Raw genomic sequence first — 11696 nt, 5'->3', positions numbered from 1 at the left:
CCGGGATGCTTCTTGCGGCCACTGTCATAGAATGTGATAGCGTATTATTGCATGCGCCACTAACTGTAAATGATTTCCTGAAACCGAGGAAAGTATAAGGGATTTCTGATGTGTAGGATGTTAATATATAATGGTAAATTGGTAGTGTAATTATTTTGTTTTGCAATGCGAATAAATTTCACCGTGTGAGAGAACTTTTACACACTTGACAGAATTTACAATAATCAGCTATTAATTTTCAGTGCAATAACACCGAGGTTTGGGCCAGTTGGTAATGATCCATATTCAAACCCATTCGCAGCACGAATAAAACAACGACAGGAAGAAAACACACACTACAGGACGAATGCTGCACTTCCAACTAAAGTTTATTATGAAAAACCAAGCTTAAGTACAGAGCTACTATCACCTTCTGACAGTCAAACATGTGTGTCTAAAAAAGCCACTTCATTATCATGTAGATAGAGGGATGGGGTGCTGACACATTGATCGCCTGCTTTTCTAATGTGATATGCCTCAATAATTTCTCTTTCTACCTGATCCCTTCCCCGCCCAAGAAACTTAGTTTTCTGAAAAATGGGTTTGCACTTACAGTCTCGGCAGTGAATTGCGAGATTGCTGCCTTGTCCTTCTTTCACCTGATCGTGGTGTTCTTTTGCTCTCTGATTAAAACAGCGTCCAGTTTGACCTATGTACACACGATTACAGGTGAGTGGAATGCTGTACACTATCTTAGTAGTGCACCGAGTGAACCAAAGGTGGTGCTTGATCGAACAAATCGGCTTTTCTTTTCTCACCATCATAGGACAAATTTTTGAAAGCTTACTCGGCGCAGAAAAGACCACGTTTACATCATATCTTTTGGCAACTTTCTTAAGATTGTGAGATAATTTATGAAGGTACGGAATTACTTGAGTGACCTGCCTCTGATCTTGCTTATCTTTCTTTTTAATACCCTTTTTCTTCTGAAGCAGGCTCTCTGCAACTGCAGATAAAGTACCAGGAGGAAAGCCAGACATACGCAATCGCTCTGTTTGCATTTTGACACTTTCGGACATTAGATGCGTACACGATATAGTAGCGCTCATTCTAAAATAATCAAAAGAGCAATTGCCATGAATTGCCTCAATTCCGCCTTAGAAAAATCGTGTACGCATCTAATGTCCGAAAGTGTCAAAATGCAAACAGAGCGATTGCGCATGTCTGGCTTTCCTCCTGGTACTTTATCTGCAGTTGCAGAGAGCCTGCTTCAGAAGAAAAAGGGTATTAAAAAGAAAGATAAGCAAGATCAGAGGCAGGTCACTCAAGTAATTCCGTACCTTCATAAATTATCTCACAATCTTAAGAAAGTTGCCAAAAGATATGATGTAAACGTGGTCTTTTCTGCGCCGAGTAAGCTTTCAGAAATTTGTCCTATGATGGTGAGAAAAGAAAAGCCGATTTGTTCGATCAAGCACCACCTTTGGTTCACTCGGTGCACTACTAAGATAGTGTACAGCATTCCACTCACCTGTAATCGTGTGTACATAGGTCAAACTGGACGCTGTTTTAATCAGAGAGCAAAAGAACACCACGATCAGGTGAAAGAAGGAAAAGGCAGCAATCTCGCAATTCACTGCCGAGACTGTAAGTGCAAACCCATTTTTCGGAAAACTAAGTTTCTTGGGCGGGGAAGGGATCAGGTAGAAAGAGAAATTATTGAGGCATATCACATTAGAAAAGCAGGCGATCAATGTGTCAGCACCCCATCCCTCTATCTACATGATATATGAAGTGGCTTTTTTAGACACACATGTTTGACTGTCAGAAGGTGATAGTAGCTCTGTACTTAAGCTTGGTTTTTCATAATAAACTTTAGTTGGAAGTGCAGCATTCGTCCTGTCGTGTGTGTTTTCTTCCTGTCCTTGTTTTATTCGTGCTGCGAATGGGTTTGAATATGGATAATTTTCAGTACCGTTAAAGTGCAGACTACGAATTACTCCCTGCGAAGACATCGTTATAAACTGTGCATGGGCACTGTCATGTTCTGGGAAGCAATTTTACAGGCTGAAAATTTCTTTATCACCAATTATTGAGCAGTGACTAAATCTTATGCGAAGTAAAATATTAGGGTTGCTTCCAAAACAGATGCCGGATATAAAACTATTCCGAAAGAAATGGAGGTCATCTTATCATGCGACTATAAAAATGTATTTATTCCCGCACTAAACACTGATATTTAAGCCCGCATGAAGCTGTTTTACTCCCCTTGTCAGAAATGACGAGTTTTGTCGGAAGACAGCACTTGGACGAAAAGGGATTTTAATGATTATAATAGGCTACCAGTAAAGTACATTGATCTAGGTGTATTATGTTATATTTAGGGTAACAATTACGTGCAGGGAATATGTTTCCCAAACATTCGAGCATTTCTTTAAAGCAAAATGTGCTCACTAAAACTTTTACGGATGCACAGAAGCCTTCAACAACAAAAGAAAAGAAATGCATATTGGCCCGGGTTTAACTCATGAAAGCGGCATTGGCTATGACGGATGATTGCAAAGGCTGGTTTTGGTGTCGTTTTTTTTTTTTTTTCGTTACTAACACCACATTTACCACGTGGGATTGTTTATTGTGCAGTCAAATCCCATTGCAGAGGAACGCCTTTCGAAACGGTTGTGATTGAATCCCCCGTTCTCGAAATCAGCAGTCGAGCGCCCTTACCATTGAGACACCACGACAGAGGTTTAAAAGCAAAAAAAAAAAAAAAAAAAAAAGAAGTCGTCACACAACTCTATCGTGCATACAGACGGCATAGTAGGCATAGAATGGTCTGTTCAAACTGCATTCTGCTATATGAAGGAGTCTGCGGTGGCATATGGTTTAGTAGCTGCGGTATTCCAAACCGAAACGGGAATATGCGATTTCTGAGCGTTTGCATTAACTTTTATTGACGGCAACGACCTGTTTTGCTTTGACACAGCGGTAACGAAAGTACCACTTCGTTTGAGACATTGCATGTCAAAGGATCTCAAGCGCCGAAGACCGCGATGGATGATGTCCTTATCCAAGCATGACATGCTCGATACGGACAAGTATATATATTTTTTTTTAATGAAGCGTGGGGTTATAGACTGTTCATATTAATTTTGCAAGAGGCATATAGGTAAGCAAAAGCTCACAGGAACTGCGAAACAAACAAAAACACTCCTGTACACGCCGCATGCGCGCGCGTAAATCACTACGGGCTGGCACACGACGCGAAAACGCATCCACACTGAGTAGGTTTCGCCGCTGAGCCGCAAGGTGGCAACTCTGCTCGATCTCGAGGCCAATAGCGCGGGCCCGGAACTCGCAACATGCCACCCATCTGCCGGGCCCCTTCTTCAGCGACTACTGACGAGGCGGGCGGCGTCTGCTCCTCCGTCGTCGGCGCAGCGGCTAGGCGCGCGGCGAGCACACAAGCGCGCATGCGCTTTCTCCGCGCATGCGCACAGCTGGCGGAGCGGTGGTGCAACAGCTCAGCGCGCGCAGCCACGCTAACACTCGCGAAACAGCTGGCGTAGTGTGCCTCTCGCTACAAAAAAACGAAGAGGCGCAGAGCACGTGGCACCATCCTTTTCGCGAAGGTCGCGTCTCCCTGTTCTTGCATTTCGGCCTGTTCAAAACTGAGCCCGTGTGTCGCAATGGACGTTGCCCACATTGCCACTAAAGACTTCGTGGTAGACAACGTGCTGCAATTCCTGGATACAGAGCAGCTGTTCGCGTGCGCCGAAGTGAACCACCTCTGGCAGTCGGTCACATTGAGCCTGCTGCGCAAGAAGCTCGTCTCTGTCCCTGTCTGTTGTGCACCGGTAAGCCTTCGCGTTCTCTTGCGTTTTCTTCCGCTGTGCTAAGTGCACTCATAAAGACTTCAAGATATATCATAGCGCATGTGTAGCAGATAAGCTCGCCGGCCGCGCATGGAAACGACTGCAATCCGTTGGCTGCGAGGATTCTGCTGCATTCTCAGTTAACGAAGACGGCCGATTTTAAACATAAATCGTTGCGTTGTCAATTCCGCTAGCATAAACATATAATATTTCTCCATGAACCTAGCATGACAGCTTATACTTGTCCTTTCATTGCGGCTGATCTTGCGGCAAGCGTTACCTCAGGCTGGATACCGCGCTTTTCGGTTACCAGGGGATGAGTGCTATGAATGCAGCTTAGCAACATCGATCTACATTTCCTCCCCGAACGTCAGTAGGGAACAATCGTTTTGTTCTGGTTGCAAACTGAAATGAAGAGGCCCCTCCTACATGTTATCATGTTCTCGCGACGTGGAATACTACCCAGAGTAAGTCTGGGCAGCCCTTTGTACATTCTGTTAGTTCTCAGGTTATGTTTAGTGTAGTAGTACCGTGAATAGGCTGCTAAAATAGCATAAGTCGCCGTGCTGGCTCGTGGGTTTGGTGTTCGTCTACTAATGAAAAGGCCGTTCGGTCTTGGCTGGTGTGGCTGTATTGCTAGATTTGGTGCTAGACAAAGGAACATGTTGAGTGTTATAAAAACGAATAAGGCATTTCTCCGCGCATCTTCACTTCCATCTCCACCCCGCTCCAGTTGTCATCAAAGTGTACGCGAACTACTGCAGCTTTCCTTTCCATCAAGCAGTGATTGTTCATTCATTATAATCATGTTGAATGGTGAATACATGCTTGCTCCTATTTTTTTAGTTACCTAAGAATGTCTCCATGCGTATTTGACACCCTCCTGGAGCTGGTCCGGCCTCACCCGCAAAAAGGACAGAAAAGCAATCCCGTCAGAGCACCGACTTGCCCAAACTGTCAGGTAAAACCCTATCCTAAAGAAGTGCGCGAGTTCGTACACCATAACTGCTGCTGTTTGCATAAACACATCATTTCTCAACTATATATTTCAATTCCAGATTCTTAGCAGTCGCTGACACAATACGGTCATCATCATTCAGTTTCCTGAACGGACGTTCAACAGCCCGCCGAATAATTTCCTCAATGTGCCAAGCAATTTGGGAAATCCTTGGGCCAATATACCTTGTGGTTTCAACAAACCCTGAGGAATTGCTACAGGTAATCAAGACATTTTACACATTTCTGGCTGTCATATCATAAAAATTGTTTACTATTATTGCGTAACAGCCATATTTAAAGCAACTTCACTTGGGTCCTGATTATTTCACATGCTAGTATGAATTATATCTCATTTTTTAGATAGCAGCAGACTTTCAAGACAGATGGAATTTGCCACATTGTTTAGGTGCACTAGATGGGAAACATGTTGCTGCTGAATGCCCTGCGAATTCTGGCAGCATTAATCGCAAATAGAACTTTTTCAGCAAATCACGGCTTGCCACAGTGATGCTTACTACAGGTATACCGCCTCGATTGTAAACTGTACTTCTGTTTGCGTGCTATGCTGGAGCTCGATTGGTTAGAGTGTTACTTAACATTTTCAATAAGAAAGCAGCAGGTATACCAAACGAAAGAGCTTACCGCATTTATATTATTGTCAATACTGTTTGACTTAAGTACTCTTCGCTTACAATTAAAAATGCCAAAGAGCTGGAAACTTACAGCTGCCTAATAGACACTTATAATGAACATGTAAAAGAAGCGCACCTAGTGCAACGCAGCAGTGCTGGTATTACTGGCCAACCAAGGCCTTCTGACAATGTTCGAAATTGGTGGATAACTATAACTCGGGTATGAATTGGCTTGATGTGTCTATGAAACACCAATAAAGAATGTTCGGTTTTCATTCTCCTCCTTCATTTTAAGTGACAAAGTGTGCTGCGTTTGTTACCTTTACATCAGGTTCATTTATTCTGAAGTTGGGCACTTCAGAAGCGAGTCCGATGGTGGAGTATTTGGACGCAGCACCCTCCAGGAACCGATAGAAAATAACCAAAGCGGATTTCCGAAGGATGCACCCCTCGAAACAGCTGGTAGCATGCCATATTTCCTTGTTGGGGATGAGGCTTTTCCCCTGAAGACATACATGATGCGTTCATACTCAAGGAAAAGTATGTTTCATCAATTTTCTTGCACTAGTACTTTGATACAATAGCAAAAAGCACCAATTTTTTTATAGATATACTTGAGTGCTTATTTCAACAAGCATTCTGATGCAATAACAGGCTGCCATTTCGTAAAGTTGGAATCATCCTCTAAAGAAGTTTGATTCATTTCTAACTGTAAAGAATGTAAACTCGACCAATTCTTTAAGAGCACCACAGCAGTGTTGAACGAACACCCATAAAGCAGCCTGTGATGAAGCAAGCCAGTGAAACAGCCAAAAATATGCTCATTCGCACCATGTGCTTCCCATTTTCATCCTGTCTTCTCTCTCCACTTTGAAGCAGAGCACTGTACAACCGTTTGTTTGACCCTTTGAGGTGGTGTTAAAGAATAGATTGGGCAACTTGCTTTCATCTTATTTATTGTGTATAGGCTGACACATCACTGAGGTGTTCATTGTGCATGCAGGTATTTAATGAGCACTTTTTAGTAAAAATTTTTTGGGCCAAGCTCCATTAAGGATATGACGTGATAGCGTTTCACAGACACGGATGGTGTTTCCTCATCTCTTCAATTTTTTATTTAAAATTACTTAGCATCAGCAAATAATGGCTTTCCATTGTGAAGTTTCACCTGTGAGTGTATTTTTCATTTTCAATTATTTCATTTGTTCAATAGAACAATTGCACTAAAATTTTTTTAATGAGCATCATGAAACATTGCCTTTTCATTCTCACCATTTTGATACCATTGATCCCCTATTTTGCTGTTTTTTCATGTCTTTAAATCATCAGTAATATATCAATAACAATGATTTTATTAAATTGCCATCACCTATCACACCAATCAATAAAACCACAAATTACCATGATACAAACTTTTATGCAGCCTTCGATTATCTCCAACATTTGCTTCCGACTATTTTGCTGACTATAACGCAGACGGCTTTTTAAACAAACGGTACGTATAGACTATATCACTGAATGGCTGCCATTGACTTTTTAATTCTTAATCTTGATCTTTACTCATTGTTCATTTCACAGGCCTCCATCCACTGTTTGCTTCGAGTGACTCCAGTGGACCATCGAATACAGATTTCGAAGAGGTCCACAAGAAGAGAATCTGCAATTATTGCCTCAGCAAGGCTCTTAGAGTCGTAGAAAATGCCTTCCGCATTATGGCCCAGAGGTGGTGCATGTTGCACCGTCCTTTCAAGGCGAAGGAATATAACATTAGAAAAATAATCTCGGCATGTATTGCTTTGCATAATTTTCTAATGAAAGAATCTCCTCCCTCTCGAACTGCATATTGTCCGTCTGGCACAGCTGACAGCACTGATTGGCAAGGGAGGGTTGTTGATGGAACCTGGAGATCCGAAGATGACGGGAACCAGCACTCAATGGCTTGTCCCACACTGGCTACCATTCAACCAGGTACCAAGACATTGCAGCTAACTGTGGATCATCTGCATGCTAGTTCAGTAATTTGTCAGTCCTTAGCTCATATGTTGTTAACCTCATGAATAGAGCATACATTTAAAGTTGGTATCATGGTACTTGATGCCTATTTGCACGACATTTGCATGACAGGCTTGCTTATGACGTTAGGGACAGACTCTGCCAATACCTAATCAGTGACGGGAAAGTACCATGGCAGGTGACTATGGTCAGGGGGAACGTGGACTGAAAAGGTAAGATATATGACATCAGTATATGTGACATTTCTTTTTCTGTTCATAACCTCACAGTTGTGACTAGTTGGATGGATGATAGGAGCGTCTCATTTGTAACAGGCTGTTGGAAGCTTCCACAATGCACGGGGGCAGTTGTCATACTTGGCCAGTGCCTCCTTCATTATTGGGTTCAGAATTTCAACATAATGCATAGCATCTAACTGTGTTGCAGTGAATGTGACAAAAGGAAAGATTGCTTCAAGAGGAAAAATACCACAACTTTATTGTATAGTGAATTAAGGGTCGAGCATTAATATTGCTTGCCTCATTTTAGGGTACATGATGTTGTCAATTTCATACATGGCATCGACTTGCTCGAGTGGGCTTAAAGCTCTGTTTTTTCACCAGTGCCATACAGTAACGATACAGCAAATCGTCGTCTTGCTTCTCTGTTCTAATAGCTGTAATTCTCTGCAAACATGCTGACGCAACTTGAAGGTGCATGTCCTCTGAAGAGCTGGAAACAGAATTTTTCTGGTATATTGGCATTAATTTTATTTCAAAGCATTTTACCTTTCTGTGGTGCTGGCACTTTTTTTTAGCCTTTGCTGACCTCGGACAGCTATAGAATAGACAACCCCGTTAACCAAATTGTTATAATAAGCATGCTACATGCACTGCATAAAAAAATTGTATTTGTAACACAAATTCTGTGCACATGCACATCAAATACCTTTCAGATTCGAAGTCCTTGTCTCCTTCCGGCATATTCTGTTACCTACAATGAAGACAAAATTGCTGTCACCATTTCGAAGTGCTGTAGTGACTAGGTTTTGCTTTTCACTTTCGCTTCCTGTGCTTGGAAAGAAACGTTTCCCAGGTGGATGTACTGCCTTGGACTGTGCAGGAACCTGAAGAGGTCCCGGTGACTGATGGTCTTCTTCTGCATGTGCTTGTCTGCAACGGCCCCATATAGTGCGCCATGAACAAACCTTTGCATGATACTATTCGGCAACAAGTAACCTTCACTTCATTTGATAAATAAAAGTTAGACAATTAAGCTCGACATTTGAGGGCATGACACATTATCATCAATGGTTTCTTGTTCGTTATATCCTTACTTATGTGTGTATCGATTATCTTACACTAATTCATTAACATAGACATAAGTTACACCGTTATGTGAAAGACCACCTAACAGAATTAAGCTGTACAGTGTGCCTACATTCATTAGGAGTTGCAATTCCTTTGCAAGTTTTAGTGTTTTTATACTGCAGTAAAAATGTTACTATGTGCTTGGTTCCATGTATTCCTAAGTGGTCTTTTTTCATGTCCTTATTACCGCTGTATTCTGTTCTGTTCACCATTTCCTTCGCCCCCCCCCCCTTCAATGTAATGACCAATTGGTTTGATGTATTCCTATATGCTCTTTTGTTACATTGCCTCATTACTGTTGTAGTTGGTTCATTGCTTTTGCTTCCTTCCTTATTTAATGCCCACTGGGGCTGTTAGGGTAAATAAATGGAAATAAAATATGTGAAACCAAGGCTTGAAACATTACTGCCGGCCCAATCTGTGAACATGCCATGAGTGCTGTTTAACATGAAAGGCTTATGAATGCTTGCATGCTTTGAATTACATAACATTTTGGTACATATGAAGGCTTCCTTGAAAAAAATAAATCCCAAGAGATTTGATATCTGTGAACAGACAATAAAACTACTTTTTGTGCAATCTTCCGGGTTGCACGTTCTTTGACAATTCATTTTTGTATCTCCAGCAGCCCTAAAGGCGCACATTGTAGAGTTCAGAATTGAAATCTTTAAGCGGTAATTTTTTGAAAAAGGCTGACCAAAGTTCTGTCATTGAGATAGTGGTTCATGTAAAGTTGCAACACACAAGCAGCTGTATAAGTATTGTAGAAAAGCACATATACATTCTAGTTTTTTCTACTAGTTTGGAAGTCCTTGAGCCATATTTGTCTCAAGGACTTGCAAAGAAGACATATGCGCGTATAATGAAATGCTGTCACTCACTCTTGTGCTGCAGAAAATCCAACATTGGTGCAGAGGCTGAAAAAGTTTGAATATTAGTCTTCTTGAACAGTAATAATATATGTACAGATAGCGTCCCCTTTGTGTAGAGCGCTCGAGCAGGACATATCAGGCTACAAGTCAGAATCCGACTCTGGCACCCAATTACTGGGCAAGGTGCTCATGTGTACCTTGCCTCTAGGTCTCTGTTTCACTACTTCCTCTCGTGTTTTGCCTCTACAACTGATTAATTGCGGCAAAATCTGACTTTTATTGTAGAAAAATGCACCTTTCGAGCACTCTACACAACAGGGATGCTGACTGCACTTTCTCGTACCAGTTGCACACGTTACTGTAAAAAAAAAAAAAACGAATTCCTGTATTACGTGCATTTCTGCCGAGGGACTTGCTACGAGGACAGGATATACGGCGCATTTGCTGAACACAGTTCCCCAGTTCCATTTCATTGTGTTATCTAAAGGAATTATCCAAATATTCACATGAAGTGTTCAGTTGTAGTCTTGACATAAAAGCTTCAACACACAAGTAGCAGTATTATTATTGTAGGAAAGCACAGATGCATTCTAGTTTTTCTGCTAGTTTGCAAGACCTTGAGACATATGTGTTGTACTACAAAGTAAACAACAATGACTGAACTTACATTGGTTCCGGGGACACTGGCTCCATAATTTCCATCAATGCATCGAAGTGTTTCCACTTAATCGCAGGGATGTCCGCGGCTCCTGCCCCAATTTTCATTTTCTTTTTAATCAGATTTCTCTGCTTGAAAAAAGTATCTTTTAGGTTTTTGAACTTTTTCTAGCTGGCAAGCTATTCCTGAAAAATAGGATTCATGCTAATACACCGAATTTCTTCTCTGTAGATGCAATGGTCCGGCCTTGCATTAATCCTCGAACAACATGCCGCATACGTACAACAGCGCAAAAGACGGTACAATAGGAACGAAAGAGTTCGGTTGGACACAAACGTCCAATCCACACTTTTATTACATTCCAGACTCATGACAATGGATCGCCGTGGCTAACGTTTTTGATAAATTGGACTTACTTGCATAATAATTCATTTCGAGCGTTTGGCGAAATCTCGACGCATCCAGGGAGCGAGCCTCGCAAACGTAGAGTACCGACCGCGGTATCGAGGCACTGAAGTGGGGGCATACCAAGATGCGTGCACTAAATTATAATAAACGGCGCATCTCGGGAAACATTTACCTGCTCGCTAAAAAAGATGTCTAGAAACAGTTCAGTACTGTTTTCATGCACCCTCGAGGCCTCGACTTCACGAGCGACTAGACTGACTGCCTGAGGGATGCTATGTACGCCGATAAAGAGCATCCAGCTACGCTATGTGCCGTGCCGAAAGCAAAAAGCATTACCATTCAGTTATTCACTAAAACATGGCACATCTGACTCATGAAATGTGGCAATATAAGCATCGACATGCTATTTGCAGGCATAGTAAACACAAGGGGCACACGTACCGCTCATGCCAAGGGCGGCGCCAATCTTGTTCCAAATGTCGTCTTTGAGTACATTGTTTTTATGTTCCGGGTGACGCTTGTCATACAGCGATAAAGCTTTAAAGCGTCAATGAGAATTTCCGCCGTGACGCTCATTTCTTGTCGCACTGTAGCTATGCTGTCTTCGAGCACGCCGTCGCCATGAGGGATGCTACACCGAGCGACACCGCTCAAACCTTCCTCGCTTTCCTATGGCTGATGGAATTCGGCGGAAAAAAATCCGGTGGCGAGAATCGGTCCCGGACCGATTCGGCTTTCCGCAGCAATTTCCGGCGGATTCTCTCCCGTGGCGGCGGAATTCGCTCGTTCTCGCCGCCTAACGCTCAAGTGTGAACGAGCCATAAGTCTACCATCACAAATACTCGTGTTGTACCTGCCTTAGTTCATTCCCATTCGGTTGTAAATATATGCCGATTTCAGAAACATCGGCACGC

At 42.4% G+C, this 11696-nt stretch overlaps 1 protein-coding gene across 1 annotated transcript; it reads left to right on the top strand.

Moving 5' to 3' along the window:
* Positions 1-3665: 3665 nt before the first annotated feature.
* LOC146186956 (uncharacterized) lies at positions 3666-7686 on the top strand. Its single transcript, XM_084608149.1, has 3 exons — positions 3666-3772; positions 5814-6022; positions 7061-7686. Exons 1-3 carry the CDS (start codon positions 3666-3668, stop codon positions 7537-7539), a joined length of 795 nt encoding a protein of 264 aa, XP_084464275.1. The 3' UTR covers positions 7540-7686.
* The last annotated feature ends 4010 nt before the right edge of the window (positions 7687-11696 follow it).

This window comes from Amblyomma maculatum, chromosome 6 (assembly GCF_055883805.1).
Source record: "Amblyomma maculatum isolate TAMU_Amacu chromosome 6, ASM5588380v1, whole genome shotgun sequence".
NCBI lineage: Eukaryota > Metazoa > Arthropoda > Arachnida > Ixodida > Ixodidae > Amblyomma > Amblyomma maculatum.
This window is presented reverse-complemented; position numbering and strand designations above follow the sequence as displayed.